The sequence below is a fragment of the Triturus cristatus genome, chromosome 2_1, assembly GCF_964204655.1.
Source record: "Triturus cristatus chromosome 2_1, aTriCri1.1, whole genome shotgun sequence".
In the NCBI taxonomy this organism is placed as follows: Eukaryota; Metazoa; Chordata; class Amphibia; order Caudata; family Salamandridae; genus Triturus; species Triturus cristatus.
In genome coordinates this window covers 271,520,415-271,539,942 of record NC_140581.1, presented here as the reverse complement: position 1 = coordinate 271,539,942, position 19,528 = coordinate 271,520,415, and the positions used below count along the sequence as shown (strand labels likewise).

Here is a 19,528-nt window from a genome sequence, read left to right as displayed (position 1 = left end):
ACCTCTCACTAGTCTGCTATTAGCGCCGGGACACCTCTTCTGAGCTTGCCATGCACTCTAGAAATGGCTATTATTATTAGTACTATTAAACGACTTCAAGTCAAATTCTTATCAATCCCGGCTTGGGATGCGTCCAGCTCTTAATATGGCGTAGCCAATGCTCAATCTGTCAGATTCTGATACTATTCCACTGTTGAACAACCTGCCACAGATGCTACACTAACTTTTTGCCCCATACTCTGACCAAAGCCAGCAACATGGTGATGACAGTGGAGGAGATAGGGAAGAGTTTACCCACCTTACGATGAGGACAATGGACCTACAAGATGCTAATGGGTGACGCCTCGCCACATACTGGGTTGGTTTGCCTCTGGATCTACAATGGAGGAAAGAACATCTTTTGCAACTGTGATTTGATGGGCTACTGAGGTTCTTGATCTCCACCTCTCTACTATGGAGGTAAAAACAAATGAACTGACAGAAGACCTTCAGCCTGGCCGGACACCAATTGAACCTCTCTTGCCCTTCAACAAGGTCTCTCAGGTAAACAGCTGGGGACTTGGACTACACCTTTCTCTACCCACTCTTTCTCCCTTTCCCCCCTTCCTGGTTGATAAGCAAGATGCCTGGATTTCATAACCCAGCATCCACCTTCTAAGAGTTTGGTGGTGCAGGCTTCCACCAGTAGACTGAAACTTACTGCCTTCCCGACTACCCCACCTGACACAGAATCCTTCCGTATAGAAACCTTTGGCAAACAAATGTTTTCTTCTGCCAGCCTTGCCTTGAGGTCAGTCAGTTGCTTCCTTGGATGTTGAACCCACATGCTATGGGACATGATTGGTTGGAAGTCCAAGAAGATTTACTAGCTTCCCAAAGCCAAACCATCCAAGATGGCAGGGATGAGACCAAGTTCATTATCTGCTCAGACCTAGGTACCACAGACTGCCTAGGCCGGGATATGGGAATGAGCTTGGTGTTCTAGCATCACGTATGGATGAGATCCGCAGGTTTCTCCAGGGATATCCAGGCGTCCTTGATAAACATGGAAATCAACAACTCCCACTTGTTTGGTGGAAAGGTGGACTTGGATTTGACCGTTTTAAGGAAAGCCAGGTCATGTCATTGTCTTTGGGCCTTTCAGCTTGAGTCCGGCAATCCCTCCCCATCAGTTTCACCCTTTTAGGGAATATGCTTTGTATATTGACAGCATCAAGTCCCACTGTCTGCACAAACGGGTCACCCCTTTCAAGGTTAGGCCCACAGTTGGTACTTCTCCAACTTAATCATTGTTCTCTACTTGGTTAGTTTTGTATTTCTTACTTTTACAAAAATATATTTAATCTAAGTAGTCATGCACTTTCTGGCCAGCATGTTTACTGCTAGTATTGAATTTGTGGTTCCATTCCTCACATTTGAAATGGCTTTTAAATCTCTCTCTCTCTCTCTCTCTCTCTGCCTCTCTCTCTGCCTCTCTCTCTGCCCCTCTCTCTCTCTCTCTCTCTCTCTCTCTCTCTCTCTCTCTGCCTCTCTCTCTCTCTGCCTCTCTCTCTCTCTCTCTCTCTCTGCCTCTCTCTCTCTCTCTCTCTCTCTGCCTCTCTCTCTCTGCCTCTCTCTCTAAGGGCGGGTTGTTGCAAAGTTCACAAGGTGAGCCCACAGAACACTTTACAGGATCGATGGCTGTTCAGGCCGACTATGGGGGTTAAGGACTGGGAGCATGACGTAGCCTAATGGGACACCGGTTTTAAGCACTCACTGAGCACAGACCAAAGACATGCCAAGTAGGTGCTGGCCGAAGGTCATGCCATGTGCAGGGGTATAAGCAATTTAGTTGTCACGGTATATCATTCCAAAACCTGATAAATCACAGAAAAATATTTACTACCAATCAAAAGTAGTATGAGGAAAACATAAATATTCATGTAAAAACCATTATGTCTATGATCAAAGACCTAAAACACTCACATTCTCAATTGGAGGTTAGATATGCAACAGTAATGCTCTCACAGATGACACAGGTAAGAGTCCATACTCTTTGGCTTCCATGCCTGCTACATACAGCTATTTACCTGTGTGTCCGCCACGTACACAGGTTTGCCCATTGCCTTTTAAACCGTACAAAGCTTCTCTACAAGCTGTGCGCTGTACTCCCTGTGGTGAAGATCATGCAAATTTAAGTCTACATATAGGGCATGGCCACAGGCCATCCCATCTGTGCCCTGTTAGAAAGGCTGGTGTTCTTATTGGTGGTTGGACTTTGTGATGCCGTTCGTGATGTAATTTGTTATAGCTGAGATGTGAGGCCATGGCGGGTTCACTGGTGGATGGCGAGTTAAACCATAATTGTATATTTTCAGTCAGTTATTTTTCTTTATTTTCTTAATAGGTTTTTGATTGTTTACCTAATGCGTAGTCATCTGTGGATATTTATAAATAGAGTGAGTGTGTGTAGCATCTTGTGATGTTTGAGCAGTTTGATTCATAGCAAGTAACCTTTGTTTTTATGTTGTATTTCAGATCCTCCAAAATGGATACGCAGAGAGCCTGTAATGTATTTGTGACATTTACTGCACATTTGATAAACCGCTCACTTTGAGAAAATGCTGGGAAAAAACTCATCCATCAGAGAACTCTAAAAACCTCATGCAACACGTTTTTAACGCAGATTGCTTTTTAGAGGACCTCTGTATCATACCTCTGAAATAAGAACCATTGCACTTTAAAATGCCCCCCTTCTCAGTAATTTCCACTTCTTCATTTCTTGCCCCGTTCAGCTAGGAAAATGATAGGTTATCATATGGCATCTAACAGAAGTTGGTTAAGCATTAGCTTCTGCTATGTCAAAAATGTCATTTATGAATTTAGAATATCTTGGCTAATCTAGATTCATTCATCATATTGATGCGTGAGAAAGTCCGTTACTGTGACCTTTGCTGTATTTCTTTTAAATGTTGGTATAAAGCAGTGTGCAATAGATTTTGAGGTGTACATATTTCATCCCTAAATGTTTGCTGCATGGACCTTATAATGTGATTGAAAACGGAGTGTAAAATTCGAAATTGTATTGAACAAAAAGTCATAGATAAGTGCCATATTTTGATAAAAATATAAGAATTTTGAATAATGTTTTTTAAACTAGCTTTATATTACATTTACAATCTAAACTTTATATGCGGTACGCACACAGTGACCTCAAAGCAAATGAGGTGCATAATTGTATTGTTACTAAAGGTATACAAATGCATCTAAAATTATATTGCACTATAAAGGTATGTAGAGAATAATATATTTCTATATTTATGTGCTACAAAGTGCCTTTTCAAATTCTGTTAATATTCAGTGTTAAATCTGGAATTTTGGAATAGCATAAATTTACTATACTAGTGCTCTGACCAAATGAAGTATCAGTGCTCTTTGTCAGAGCAGCAAATATCAAGAAATCATTGTTTATTAAGAAAAGATTTGGTAGAATTTAGGTCGCTGTAGGGCCTATGTTGTTAAATTTATGAATGTGAGGTACGCAGAATTATTCATACCATCATTTCCTTCATTGTAGTATTAAACATATGCGTTGTTTTGGGTACAAAATCAGCAGGTACCAAGAAATACGGTATAATTGTAAACCAAACTCCCAAAAATAAATGATGCTTTGAAATGAAAGCCAAAAAAGCACATGTACAAGTGTATTTATAAAGATGATGATATATTTTAATTGGTGCTTGCTTTCAAAAAAGTACCAAATAGAGAAAACAAGTTTAAAACGTGATTTAAAAAAAAAAAGACACCATAAGGTGGTACTTTATATATTAGGACAGCACATTTGAAAACATTTGTAAACTAAATCTGTAATATATTGAAAAAGCGTTTCTTCAACCAACTTCTAGGTTTTCAGACTCTAAGTGCATGTGACGTTCATGATAGAAACATCAGACGATGCAATTATGAATACAAAGGTGGTTATCTAACAACCTCGTCACAAATGTGCATACCTGGTCTTCTACCGGTATCTTGCTTCTGGACAGAACATGCCTTTGTTTCCAGTACTAAAGGAGCAGGATTGGAAATCCCCAGGGAACACTTTTGGCATCCATGCATTTGGTGCCGATGAAGCTGATCACTTGTCCAAACCTTCTGGGGACTGCAAATCATCTACATCACTTACCACAACCAGTCCGCCTGAAAGCGGTAAAAGACATTGAAAGAACATGTCACAGAAGCATTGCTTCAGTAATGGGCTGCTGGTATTTTGTTTTCTAACAATTATTTCGCTTTTGAATGCACCTGTTTCCTTTTTTGCTTACTCCTTGTTTCCTCTATCACCATAATGCCTTCAGTGACAGCGCACCCTTAAAATAGATATGTATATAGGTAGGCAGCTGTAAAAATGTAAATTCTTGCTGTAGCCAAATATCGCAAAAAACTATTTTCATTTTAGAATTTCAAGCGATAGAAATTCACCAGAGTCACCTTATTAAAGTGTTAACTTCTTATAAGGTAGGTAGAATGTGACATCAGAACACAGATGCTGAACACACTTTATAGGTAGGGAACGGTCCTCATTCTCGCAACAGTACTAGTCAAATTACCATTTCAACTTTTGGTCCGATTTCTTATAGCAAAGTTTGTAAAATACCTTAAAACTGGATTTCTATAAACCGAAGAATAAATATATAAATATTACAGAATACATACAAGTTTATTGAGGGGGATTTTCTACAAATTGTACCTGCTTTGCATTTCTAGTCAGCTCACTCAACTGGTAGACATCACCTCTTTTGCAAAAAGTTATTTGAAATAGCATTACATATTCTAGAAATGGCAGACTTAAATGGTACAATTAGAAATGATAAATGTTGGAAATAAGCCACATCCTGTCAGTAGCCAACACCTGCTTTGCCTTGCTGTGCTCCATCATAAATGTTCTTGATCCTTCTCTAGCAGCCTGCAGGATAGTGGTCTATGTATTAAGAACGACCAGGCTGGACTACGTCAACATCTTGTATCTGGATGTTCCTTATAAATGGATAATAAGATTTCATACAGTACAAAGTGCTGCGGCGCATCTCATTGTGGGCATTCACATCTTTATCCTTGGCATTGTCTTCTCTTCAAAGCGCTAGTTTTTGTGCATTGGTCCTTCTATAAGCGTGGCCTGCAGTACTAGATTAACAATATCCAACACTACCACCCCCTCCACTCTGCACTTATAGGGCCATTTTTACAGACAGTCCGGTGTAGGGGTTGCTCCTTTTCAGTACTAGCGCGTAAGAAATGGAAGTTTGCTTACTCACTCCCTGAAGATTATCCCCCATAAACCCCTGTTCAGGCCTCGGGCAGTGTAGTCGTTTGACTTCTGGCCCTCTCTTGTGCTGGTAAAGCTTTGCGGAATTGCTAAGCACTTTGCAAATGTTATTCATTTGGTGTTCACCTGCAACTAATGGGGTGAGACCTCTGTCCGACAGTGTTAACGTGTCAAAATGACAAAACAATGAGGTAATACTATCACAAAACCTGCTGCATGATGCTTTATAATTTGCATTTTCTTGCCACATAATTCAATCAACTCTGCCACAAAATTTGGTCTTCCCCGTCGCATAATTCCTGTGGATGTGGGTGCATGGGCCATAATTCGTTTATATTCATGTCAGTGAATTTGTCCGAAAGTCTAGCCACCGGCAAACAAACATTCCCTTTATAGGTCCATTATTCATCCTGCTAAAATGTGATCCTCCTTTATCTTGAATCCTCATATTTTAGGATTGTACCTCTGATGGAATCTAAATCCAAAAACAACCTAGCAAGTACAAGACAAAGCTCTTTACTTAAGTGATGGGACTGAATGTTTCAGAACATTCCCTGAATCATACAAGCTTTGTGAGGTTTTATAACATGCACCAAAGCAATAATAAATTTGAAATGAGGACTCACGTGCTGTGCCAGTTTGTATACCGGTTTTAATTTGCATTTTCTATGATGAACTGTTTACAGTGATGCTTGGAAGTAATGGTTCAGACACAGTTCTATCAAGGATGTTCAAAACCAGAAAGTACAGTCTGTATGTTTGTGATTGTTGAGTCACAATTTGGTTTCACCAACAAGTATGATTGACTCCGCAAACAGCTAGTTTCAAAGTATCACAGTATATATGATGTAATCCTTGAAATGAAGACATATCCTTGTTATTGTAATACAGCGTTGCTTGCAGACATTTTAAAAAGTAATATTTATCAGTAAATTATTTTAGGATTTGATAAACGTCGGGCATCCTATAAGGGTATTAAATAAACAATTAAATGTTTAATATAAACAAGGTTCCAATAAGCACAAGTTCATCACATCTTACATTCTCAATACCAACAATGGAGAATTTCTGCACAAACAAGTGTACTTCAAAGAATTCTTGTTTTAAGGATTTGTTTACTTATTTTACGTATATGTAATTTATTTTTAAATGAGGGTGTTAAAAGTAACTTATATTAACCAAAATGACATTTTATTTATAAGTTCCTGATTAACAATGTTTGCTTGTTTTATCAAATCGTGCTGCAAGGTTTGCGTCTCTAATCAGTCTTGATTTTGTACATTTAGTGTAATATTTATGAGTTGCTGCTTGCTTTTGATAATGGGTTGCTAATTTTTCTGGGTTGTTCTGCTGTTGGTGTACAACAGACATTTGTCGTACAAAATTGTATAATTACAATAGTTTTTTCATGCATGCCATTTCATCACAAAAATAAAGCAATATTTATTTCATAGCACATCTGAGAATTATTTTTCAACATCTATTTATGATCTTAGGCGGCTGAAAGTATTTATTGCTGTTGGATATCATTGAACAAGAAGAGATTTTAATATATAACAACAATACTCTCCTGGCCTTGCATCAAAAAGACTTTACCTCTGAATTTTAGTTTTGCAAAATGAGCCTGATCTAGCTACACATTCTGTGCGTTATTCTGCCACCTCATAGTTGGATCCTGAATTAATTTCAATACATTTTTATGTGGCTACCAGACATTGTGGGAGCTTGTATCCCCTTGATGACGTCAACTGTAAGCCCACAATAGGCCATGAGCCAGGACCCCAAATTTTGCCCATTGGTACTCTACTTTTTTTTTTTAAATTATTGGACCAGCAACCATACTCTGAAAAAAATAATGGTTTTCATATTTTTGATAAATAGCATCCAAATTCATCATAACATGTGAATAAAAGAAATCTAATTCTACCAAATTGGTTAAATTCAATATTATTTAAAAATAATTGGTTATTAATTGTAATAATAACAATATCATCCTTAAAATGATAACAATAAAACTTCATTGTATTCCTCATATATTGATATAGATTTTATGTATAATTTTCACTTGCAATTTCAAATAATAATAGTTGTTACATCTTACATAGACAATGCATGTCATAAGTGAACATAAACACAATTGCTTGAGGCATGGGTGCTGTAGATACACGTGCTTTGCATACTCCTGCCATCTAATGTTGGGTCCGGATGTTTGCAAGTTCTTCTTCTTCGAAGAGGTTTTTCCTAGTCACAAGGTAAGGTGACTCCTCCTTTTGGTGACAGTGCGCATGGGAATCGACTCCATTGTTAGATTGTTTTTTCCGCTATCGGGTTCAGACGTACATTGCTGCGCTCCAGATTGAAACCGTCCTTCGTGTTCCCCTCGGTGCGCAATCCACTGTACCCTCGACGGTGTTGTTATCGTACGTGTTTCCCTCTCTCCACGTATCCATTTGATCAGGAAAGTTTCTATGCTTCGCTCCAAAAAATCATAGGCGGCATTCGGGCCTAGCCGCGTCGGTCCATTCTTCTGCCTATGGAATGGACCCCGTTTCAGTTCTGTCCTCGGTACTGCTCCTAGTACCCTCACACCTATCTACACCAATTATGCAACTTGTGCCTCTCACCACAGCACAAGGAAGAAGATTGAGAGGCCTGTTGGTCGTTCCGATCGGAAAAGAGTCTTCAGGATTGTCGAGCTCAACACGAGAAATGCACTGCCAAAGCACTCAACATACTCCTGATATCTTCGGAGAAGAATACGAACATGAAGCAACAGCTGCAGAAGAAGAGGAGACTTTCTCAGTCGCAGAATCCGATTCCGACCTAGAGATCGGATTATAGAGTCCGAAGACATTCCAGCGGGATAGGTGGTCGTACTAAAACTCCTGTACCCCATAAGCTATCTTTTGCTAAACATAAGGCTTCAGCACCACCTTTGCCTTCGGGCCTTGGTCTGCACCGAGACGAAGTTCCTGAAACCCCGCCCTCGGTCCCGGCACCGAAACAAGTGGTTACGTGTTCTGGCTCGGAATAGAGCAGAGACAGATAGCCTTCGGAGCCAAAACATTTGACTTCCAAGGACAAGTCTGATTCGGCACCGAAACAGTCGGCGCCTACATCCAAAGAAGATATTTCAGTTCCCCGGAACCAATCTTAGACATTATGAAAGACAGATTGGATCCAAAGCAGAAAAAGCTTTACATCAATCCAGACACTGGAGATGTATTAGCCAAAACTCCTTCCAAAAGGAAAGTCAGTTCAGAGGACACTGGACACAAGATCCTCCTTAAGGAGAAGCAGAAGGACATTGCTACAAGTCCTATCCATCCTACTTTTCCATCCCCTCCACCACTCCCACCATCTTCACCTTTACCAATACTGCCAGGCTCAGGTCCATTGCACATAACCCCACAGGGATCTCCTCACACACAGCCTGATTTAGGATATGAGAATAATAATGATTACGATGACAATGTTCCTTTACCTACAGATCCGTGGGATGATTATTATATTGATCAACCTATAAATAATGATCCAGACCTATACCCTGCAAAGCCTTCACCTCCAAATGATAATGTTTCCTATCTGGAGTCAACCTATAGAGCAGCAGCATATCATGGGGTTACACTGCATAAAGAGACCTTGGATGACGATTTTTTATTTGAGACACTAGGGTCTTCACACAGAGTTATAGTCTCCCTATGTTAAAAGACATGATGAGACATGCAGATGAAATTTGTAAGGACTCTACACGAATTTTAACACCTAGGGTTGATAAAAAATGTAAACCATCACCCTCTGATCCGGTTTTCATTAGAGGACAGCTCCCTCTAGATTCACTGGTCGTTTTCAATGCTCGTAAAAGAGCGACCTCACAGACATCTGGAGATACTCCTCTCCAAAACAAAGAATCTAAGCTTATTTGACGCATCTGCTCAAGCTGCTAATCACTGGCGCATTGCCAAAACGCAGAGCCTACTAGCGAGGTATGTCAGGTCAAACTGGGAGGAGATGGAAGGTCTACTTCAGTACCTCCTAGACGAGCACAAGAAAAAGGCACAAGTGCTAGTTCAAGACGGGAAGCTCATTTCTAACTCTTCTATTAGATGTGCTGTTGATGCTGCTGACACTGCAGCAAGAGAAGTTAACACCAGCATTCTCTTACGTCGGCATGCATGGCTTAGAATTTCAGGCTTTAAACCAGAAGTACGTGTCTATTTTAAACACTCCTTTTAACAAACAGCATCTTTTCGGACCTCAGGTTGATCAGGCTTTAGAAAAAATAAAAAAAGACACAGACATGGCTAGATCCATGGGAGCACTTCAATCTCCTACAAGCAGAGGCTCCTTTAGTCCCTCATTCTATAGAGCAGGGTATAAAAGTACATCCTCAGACCCTAACACTTACTTGTACAAGTCCAACATGCAACCCTTTTCTGCTAGTGGTTTCTTTGGGGGAGGTTACAGAGGAAACAATTTTAAAGGTAGAGGTAAGGGCACATCGACACGTAACTCCCCTTCTCCCAATAATCAGTGACTTGCCCACGCTTCCCCCTGATTATCTAACACCTAGCGGGGAAAGACTTTCTCCCCATTTGGCAATCCCTAACATCAAACAAATGGGTGCTAGATATTATCCTACATGGTTATTGCCTGAAGCTCACCAGCAATCCTCTCAACATTCCACATCGCATCCACAAACTCTCGTCAGAACACCTGCAGTTTCTCAAACAATAGGTACAAGCTCTTTTAACTAAAGAAGCTATATCACCAGTTCCATTACAGTACTAAAGTTCAGGGGTGTACTCTCTGTACTTTTTAATCCCCAACAAAGACAGCTCCTTAGGACCAATTTTGGATCCAAGGACATTAAATCTGTACTACTTTCAGAACATTTTCACATGGTCACGCTTCAACAAGTCCTTCCACTGCTACAGCAATGTGATTTTATGTCCTCACTAGACTTAAAAGACGCATACTTTCCTATTCCTGTTCACCCAGCTCATCGCAAATACCTGTGACAGCAGGAAAACACTATCAAATCAAGGTACTCTGGTTCCCTTAAGTATTCACAAAATATCTGGCAGTAGTGGCGGCACATCTCAGAAGACAACAGATGCATGTTTTCCCATATTTGGACGACTGGTTCATCAAAGCCAGCACACACCAAAAGTGTCTACTCCACACTCAGACTACATTAGACCTACTCTACCAATTGGGTTTTATTGTCAGTGCTCAAAAGTCTCACCTTCAGCCTTTACAAATGCAGTCTTATGTGGGAGCGACTCTAAACACTTGCACAGCTCCAGCTTCTCCCAGTGCAGCCAGAATTCAGAATTTTCAATATCTGCTAATACACTTTCAGGCCAATCAGTACTCATCAGCCAGAACATACAACTGCTAGGGATGATGTCATCATGCATCGCAGTAGTACCTCATGCAAGATTGCACATGCGTCCTCTACAGGAGTGTTTAGCACGTCAGTGGAATCAGTCTCAGGGTCAATGAACAGATCTAGTGTTGGTAAACAGTCACAGCCAACGCTCTCTGCGTTGGTGGAACACACCAAACCTATCAAAAAGGCGGCCCTTCATCGACCCTGTTCCACAGATCATGCTAACAGCAGACTCATCCCTCACAGGTTGGGGTGCCCATCTTCACAACTTGACAATTAAAGGTCTATGGGACAACAAGTACAAAGCTTTGCACATCAACTATTTAGAGCTTCTAGTTGTATATCTAGCACTGAATGCTTTTTAGTCCCACCTCATAGGGAACGTTGTCCTAGTCCGCACCGACAACATGACAGCAATGTACTATGCACAAAAACAGGGGGGGGGGGGGCCATTCTCTGCAACTGTCACGCCTCTCTCAGACAATTTTGCATTGGGCAATTCATCACAAAGTCTATCTTCTGGCAGAGCATTGCCCAGGAGTGGACAATCAGATTGCTGACCTGAGCAGAAGGCAGCAACAAATTCACAAGTGCGAACTTCATCCCCAGGTTCTCCTTCCATACTTTCAACAATGGGGATTCCCGTAATTGTGCATGCTTTGTCCTCTTCTCCGCCGCCCCCCACTACCACCTCCTGTCAGGAGTTATTCCAGATACTGTGGATCTTCCACCGTCCTGGGGAGCGCACGCTGCTATTTCGGACTCTCAGTGCCTTGTTTGTGTGTTATTGTTGGTTTTTTTCCTTTTTTTTTTTTTAGAAAATATGAAACCGTCCTTTTTGATTGCCCTTGGACTATGGCCGCGGCCTGTTATATGTGCTTTCGAACTTTCGGGAGCTTTTGCTTCTGGTTCATTTGAATGTATGGAGTTGCCTTGCTGGCTCCCGAGCTTTCTAGCGGCCGGCCCTTGTGGTTGTAGGCCCTTGTTTGTATCTCTTTAATGTGCAATAAAGGTTTCTTTTTTAAACAAAAAAAAAACAAAAAAAAAAAACAATGGGGATTCCCACAAATATATCTGTTTGCCACAGTGGACAACTCAAAATGCCCAAACTTCGACTCCAGGTTCCCACACCCTCTATCCAAAGGCAATGTCCTATGGATGAATTGGTCAGGGATATCTGCCTACGCTTTTCCGCCTCTCCCTCTCCTTCCATTTCTGGTTCGGAAACCAAGGCAAACATCCCTCATACTGATTCTAGTAGCTTCCAATTGAGCTTGTCAACCATGGTTCACGAACTGTCATAGTTCCACATCAAAAGCTACATCTCAGTTCCAGTCTTCTCACGCAGAATCATGGAGAAGTCAGACACACAAATCCCAAGGAGCTCAATCTAACGCTTTGGCTCCTGAAGTCAGAGTTTGGATATCTTAACTTGCCACCATAATGCATGACCATACTTAAAGAAGCTAGAAAGCCTACTACCAGAGCATACTATGCAGCTAAATGGAAACAATTTGTTATGTATTGTACTAATAACAATATTGATCCTCTAGATGCATCTACTCAAAATATCATTTGTTACCTTCTGCATTTACAGCGTGCTGGTTTAACCTACACTTCCATTCGTTCACATCTTGCAGCAATCATCAACTTCCACCTTGCGGGGACTGCCTAAGGAACATGCACAATGTGCAGATTATCAAGCTGCTATAAGCAAGAGATGCCTTCTGAATAATCCACAGACACCTAGTCAAATTGGGAGAGGGTGAAAGTTGGAAAAACACGAGGGAGCAGGGCAACTGGTAGTGGACTGGATGAAGGAGCAGCCAGCACGTCAGGCTGTGTTAGATTTACTAGCTTAAAACACACAAGGAACTGGAAACTGCCAACATGTGACTGCTGTCTAAATGATCTCAAGTGCACTGACATGGGCAGACCGTTCGGGCAACCCAAAGCTACCCCTCTTTCCTCCAATCAGCAATGCGAGGTCCTCACCGCCTTCTTTATCAAGAAGGTAGAGAACATCTAAAGGACTTTCCCCCACACTGAGATCAGGACAGGCTCCTCGCCATGGCCCAGTGATACTCCTACACTCTCTGTTTTCCCGACACTCTCTGAAGAATGATGCGCTTGATCTGCAATAAACTTAAATCAGGATCCCCTGCAGACCCTCTCAAACCGGATCAATTTCAGAACTTTTTACCTCAGCTTCTTTCTCCTTTCTGCAAACTTATAAATCTATTTATGTCCTCTGCGGTAGTCCCCATGGCCTGGAAACATGCCAAGGTGGTCCCTTTACTCAATAAACCTACGCTGGATGCCGCAAAACCGGAGAATTTTTGCCTTATTTCTCTCCTCCCGTTGGTATCTAAGATCACTGAATCCTACATCAATTCTATTCTTACTATGTTCATCGAAGACAACAATCTGCTGGACTCTTCCCAGAATGGCTTCCGCCCAGGTCCCAGCACTGAAACCGCCCTTCTGGCTGTAATAGAACATCTAAGGGGCGCGTTAGATGTCTGTCGCACCTCAGCTAGCTCTGATCCTATTGGATCTAAGTGCTGCGTTCGACACAGTGTCCAACAAGATCTTGCTGCAGCGCTTGGAGGATATCGGTATTGACGGCCATGCCCCGGGCTGGTTCACCTCCTTTCTGTTGGAGAGAACCTTCCAAGTGTCTGTTCCCCTCCCCCCCCCCTTCTGCTCCCAGGTGCATGCTGTCCATTAAGGGGTTCCTTGAGGCTCGGCTTTGATCCCCAACCTATTTAACATCTACATTAAACCCCTAGCATCAGTAGCCAGGAGCAGAGGGTTAAGTATGGGTGGACTCCGCTCTTACTTTTCAGGCTCAAACAAAAGCGGTAGCCGGGGTCTGCTTTGAGCTCCTACGTGGGCTTAAACCATTGTTGGGATTCTTCGATCCCACCATCCGTCGGGTGATCATCCATGCCACAATACTATCCAGGTTAGACTATGCTAGTTCCCCATACCTAGGAGCAAATAGAGCAGAGATACTTTGCCTTCAAATGGCACAAAATGGACCCTTCTCGGCTTGCCGAGAACCTGTTCCACCACCGACTCTATCCGCAGACTGCATTGGCTGCCGGTGGAGAAACGTATCCAGTTTAAAACTCTGTATCGCCCATAGAATCATGAATCTCCAATCCCCCAATATTCTGGACAGTCTGCGCTCCAAGGGCCAGCAAATGGCGGTTGTGACCCGCGTTAAGAGAGTACGGGCACTCCTGTGCTCTCGCTCCGAAGCTTTGGAACTCCCTCCCTGTATCAGAAGTATTCAAAACCACGCGCTATTCCGTTAAGCCATAAAAACCTATCTTTTTTCTGCATAATTGGTCTCCCTGCGCGTCACCCGGTCTGCCTATGACAGTTGCATTTTAGTACTGGGACGCCCCTTTGGTGGGGCAGCTGTGCGCTCTATAAAATTTATAACATAACAATCGAAGGTCCATCATCAAGTCTTCTGCCGATGGAACAGACGCCATTTCAATTTTGTCCTCTGTGCCATTCCATATACCCGCACTCCGACCTTCATAAGGTCTGTAATCTCTGTCTCTCTCCAGAACATAGAGAGGAAGACTGCGACGCGTGTCGATCATTCTGCTCCAAAAAGACTGTGCGGGACCATCGGGCTCGACGAAGAGACATGCAACGGCAGAGTATCAAGGACACCCCAGATATTTTCAGAAAAGACATTGAGCAAGAAGGGATGGAAGCGTCGGCAGCTGAGGAGGAAGAGGCCTTCTCCCTCCATGACTCCTATTGCAAGTTGGCGATCGAACTTTAGTCCCACGACGTTACAGCTAAACAGGGTGCTGTGAGTAACAAAGCCCCTTAGCCCACTAAACCCACTCCAACCAAACAAAAGGCTATTAGGCCACCACTGCCAACAGGCCTAGGTTGGCACCGAGACTCGTGATTCCAATGTCTCACCTTCTGGCTCAACACCGAAACAGCAAGTCAAGCCTTCTGCCTTGGGCTTGAGCCGAGATGATATCCCTTTAGAGAAGAAAAGACTTCATCAAAGAAAAACAACTTGCAAACATCCGTACCCAACACTAGATGGCAGGAGTATGCAAAGTATGTGAATCTACAGCTGAACATGCCAAGAACAGATGCTTACAGGGTAAGTACCATAATCCTTATCCAGATTTGACCCAGACTAACAGATCTCGTAACAGTATATTTGTCTTTTTCAATTCGTGACTTAAGTGGGTCTGCGTTAGTAAGATCTTTTCTGTTACGAACCATTTCCCTTATGTGACCCAAAAAGGCGCTTCTGTGTTCAGCCATCATATAATATTTTTTCACAGCACCCACCTTGAGGTCGAACCTTGTCGTATCACCCAGAGTCTGTGGGTCTTTGTATGATAATGGACTTCTGCAGCCACTATGTCCCTACTACAAACTGATAAGATCTTTGAATCACAATGGTTGCACACTATCGAAACCTTTTGTTAACTCCAAACACCATGGCCTTGATTAATTTCTCATGTTTTGATGTTCCCTTGTAGCATTTTATCTTTCCACAAAATATACCTTCTTCAGCATACACTTTAGACTTTAATGATGTTCTTCTGTTTAAGCGCTTACTCGTGCTCTTACTCGTTCCGTCATCACTGACACTTGCTTCAGCTTTTTGCCTAATAGTTTGTAAATTTCTCTTCATAGTAAACAGGCTCCTGCTCTTCCTGTGGTAAAATACTTGGGGAACCGTGTTGCTTTCCACATTTCTCGCAATGTCTAACAGTGGAATGTGATTCATCACTTGAACTGCCTCTAACAAAGTTTTCCATGATGAGTAGTCCTGTGGGCTTGTCAGCGTAACTCCTTGTTGGACATTTGACCATAAATTAATTATACACTAGGGATCAGAGGGGCAGGATATGTTTGTTCAGTCTTCATGATGCTGCATGGTCATTCACCACCAGCTCTGGAAAAAGAAATTAGTTAAAACATTTATAACTTTTACTTGTACTTAATATAATCATAAATTCTGTTATAATTATTATCAATTTATATAATTATATTTACTGCAATTGTAATTTTAAATAAAGTTCACACTAATAAAAATTATGAAAAAAATCCATATACATAAAGGTTTCTTGGGAGTGGAGTGGTAACACACAAGGCAAGGAGTTATGACATGCGATCACATATTCTCCATCTCTAGGCATCCATACTTTGCCAATAAATCACATTAGAACCCATCCCCCCATGTGGTGCCAACAGCATGGTTTGCTCAAGCCCTACAATGCTTAACCACCACTTTTATATTCTTTCTTTCAACTGGTGTATTCCCAAGCTACATGTAGAGCTCCTGGGGTCATATGATGCACTGCTATGTTGATTTTTTGCTTTAGCAATGAAATGCAGACACCCAATCAGAAATGAGAGCCGGCACCTGCTTCCTGTTTTTAACATATCCATCTTGATTCCCTGAGACCCTTCTTCAATCTCCACCTCTTTTAATGTATTCATTTGGCAGGACAAGTTGTAGCTGTTCTTTACTCAAGTCATGCTGGCATTTAATGCACTGATGGGCCAGCATCCCTATATTGCTAGGTCGCCTACTTTCAATTTCCAGCCACCCCCCTTACAGACATTACCTGATGTCCACCTTGGGGTTCAAAAACTACCTCTTCATGGTGCTACAGTTTGGATAAATGACCGCTGTTTGAGCAGGAATGCCCTGAGTGCCCAACTGCAAATATCTGGTATCCTGGTTTGATTTTGGCCTCAACCTTCCGCTAATCAAGTGTGTGCTCAAAGGCCTAGACCTGTCTTTTCCATCTAATAAAATGTGTTCTTTTGCAGATTTCAACTAAAGCAATAGATGAGAATTTTCAAAACACAATTAATGAAGTTGGGAGACACTAAAACAAAAATCCCAAATTTTTGCTGCTATACAAAAAGTGCTCAGTGCATGTCGGTGTAAACACAGTAAGAAATGACAAACAACGCAGTGTGCCCACAAATAAAATGAGCAAAGGAACCCAAGGAGTAGATTTTAAATTTCCATTCAATTATCGGTCCATCAATTAATACATTCATATAGGTTCCATTCGTCCTTAATGTTGATGAGGTTTTGACCCTAGCCTTGTTATTGGTTATCAGGACTGTTAGAATTCATAAGAAGCAGCAAGCGATTATAACAGCAAAAAATTTGAAGAACATGTGGAGGGGATATCATGCAAATAGGTGTCTCCAGAACGTATTTATTGAAAGAAGGGGTAAACTCAGCTACTCACTGAATACGATACAACAATCTGAATCTACAAGTGAACCTGAAAAGAAATGAGGGAAATGAATCAGAAAACTGTGAACCCATCACCAGGAAGTGTGGTACCATTAAGAAAGATACCTTAAAGGGAAGGTTACGACAGTAAGGACTCAGCAAAAAAAGGATGAAGAATCGTTCACTGTAAAAAAACAAAAATAAAGCTTAACTGAATCATGAATAATCAGAGCTAACTAAACCACGAAAAACAAATAAAAGGCCGTATGTTTTGCAAATATGTTTAACATACCTTAAGGTACTTCTATCCACACAGCAAGGCAACAAGAATTAGCCCACTGCACACCTCATGAACATGCAGCCAGACCGCGGCACCGAGGAACAGCTGCAAAAAGTCAGTATTCTGATGAGCAAGGATATAACAAGTGTGCGGCTCACACACCATCCTTTAAATACAAAATGGCTGACCTGGATCTCCTCTGTAAAAATTGAAGAAAGGCTACAGACTTTTGTCAGATGTGAAAAATTGAAGAAAGATTAGAAAAAGGGTCCTAGAAAACAAGGAAAAAAGATGGACAATTCAGTACACTTTCCAAATCCGGCTCAAGAAACAAAAACCTGCCAATTTGGTATAGTTTACCAAATCTGGGTGAAAAAGGGAAAATAGTGCCTGTTGGTAAACCAATGTCAAATCAGTTTGATTTTGTAGATTTAAAAATTTGATTTTGTAAAATTCAAGGAAGGGTGGGGAACAACTAAAAACAGATTTACAAAAAGGCAATTGGTAACAAAACAGTCCAGACTCACCAATCATAAAGGAAACAATCATAAATTATTAAATTTAACAATCATTACTAAATGGTCGCCCATTCCCATATATAGACACTTTAGGTGAAATATTTTAAAACAGTACAACAACGTTATACAGCTACAATCAATAAATATAATAGAAAAATACAACCAATGTACATGTGCTCTGCTAAACTGAGCCAGTGCCAAAAAAACAAAGGTGGGTGTATATAAACTAAATATGTGTTCATCATTAACAGTCAGTGTACATAATACAGGTAAAACAATGTAGATTTTCATCAGCTTGGTGTACAGAAAATCTGGATTTTATTAAAGACACGGAGGCTAATATTATTGCATTTCTCCTATAATGCCGTCTCCTTTAATGCCGCCACACAGCAGCTCCTTTAACAAATAGAATACAAAAACAAAAGAATTCCATCGCCATAAAACCATAGAACACTCCATCCTAGTCCTTCTTTTTTTGCATAAACATAACTCGTAAGAAAACATTAATAAATAAATGTCCATAAACATTTCCCAACAAATAAATCTGAACAAAAATCTTCTTCCACCATGAATATCCCAAAAGTAATTCCATCTTTCTCTTCTTTTCCTTTAAACTTGAGCTCGAGCTGAAATTATAAATAATAACACCATTATAATAGGGTTGGGCCCAGGGTGGGAATAATATTAGTCTCCGTGTCTTTAATAAAATCCAGATTCTCAGTACACCAAGCTGATGAAAATCTACATTTTATGGCAAGACCGGAGGCTAACATTATTGCAAGTTCAAAGCTTTTCCATTAACAATGAAGCAGAACATTCCACTGATTTGAAATAAAATCTCCTAAAAACTGCATCATTCAGCACATCGTAAGATATCCTGTAAAGCACCTCCAAGTAAAAAACTCTTTGAAGCAGAAGCCCTTCTTCTTGAATGCGCTCCAAACAATCTTACATCCACACCTGCACATTTCATAACCTCCTTCACCCAACGAGCCAAAGTGGGTGATGAAATTGCTTTATGAGGTTTCTTGAATGAAATAAGCAACTGCTTTTCACCAACGGCCCTCAAAGAAGCTGTCCTCTTCTCATATTCTTTCACACCACGTACCACACATAAATTCACTTTCTCATCAAAAAAAGGATAAAATATTGTTTCTGAATTAGTCTTAGTTCTCCTAGATAGATGAAAACGCACTGCTTCATGCAAAAAAATCCTACTTGACACATCTAAAGCTCTTACATGCGATACTCTTCTATAAGAAACTAAACACAACAACATAGTTAGCTTAAAAGACAAAGTTTTCAAACTTAGACAATCATAATTTTCTAACCTATCTAAATACTGTAAAATCAAAGAGACATCCCAAACAGAATTATTCCTAGTTACTGGAGGATTAGAAATCCTAATACTCCTTCTTGCTAACAAATCTTGTCCAATCGAAACTCCACTATTCGCTACATGTCCTGCTGTTATTGCAGACCTATATCCATTAATTGTTCTGTAAGACAAACCCTTTTCAAAAAGACCAGACAGATAATTTACAACTTCAACTACATCAACTGAAACGGGATCAAAACTCCTCTCCACACACCAGCATACCCATTTCTGCCATGCCAATCTATACATTTTCCTTGTACCTGATGCCCAGGAGTCCTTAATAAGACTTGTACCCACCTGTGAAAGTCCAGGCACTTCCCACACTCTCCTGAAAATTTCCATGCCACTAGTCCATTTGACCTGATGTCACCAAATCGCGCCTCTCTCCCCAAGGAT

General features: G+C 41.0%; 1 protein-coding gene across 4 annotated transcripts in view; it reads left to right on the top strand.

Annotated features, from left to right (window-relative positions):
* RANBP3L (RAN binding protein 3 like) overlaps positions 1-6,758 on the top strand; it is a 154,635-nt gene extending 147,877 nt beyond the window's left edge. For all 4 annotated transcript variants that reach the window (XM_085631050.1, XM_085631049.1, XM_085631048.1 and 1 more), the window contains one exon: positions 2,518-6,758. In XM_085631050.1, coding sequence (XP_085487176.1) covers positions 2,518-2,561 — 44 coding nt within the window. In that variant the 3' untranslated portion in view covers positions 2,562-6,758. The remainder of the gene's footprint in view (positions 1-2,517) is intronic.
* Positions 6,759-19,528: the final 12,770 nt, after the last annotated feature.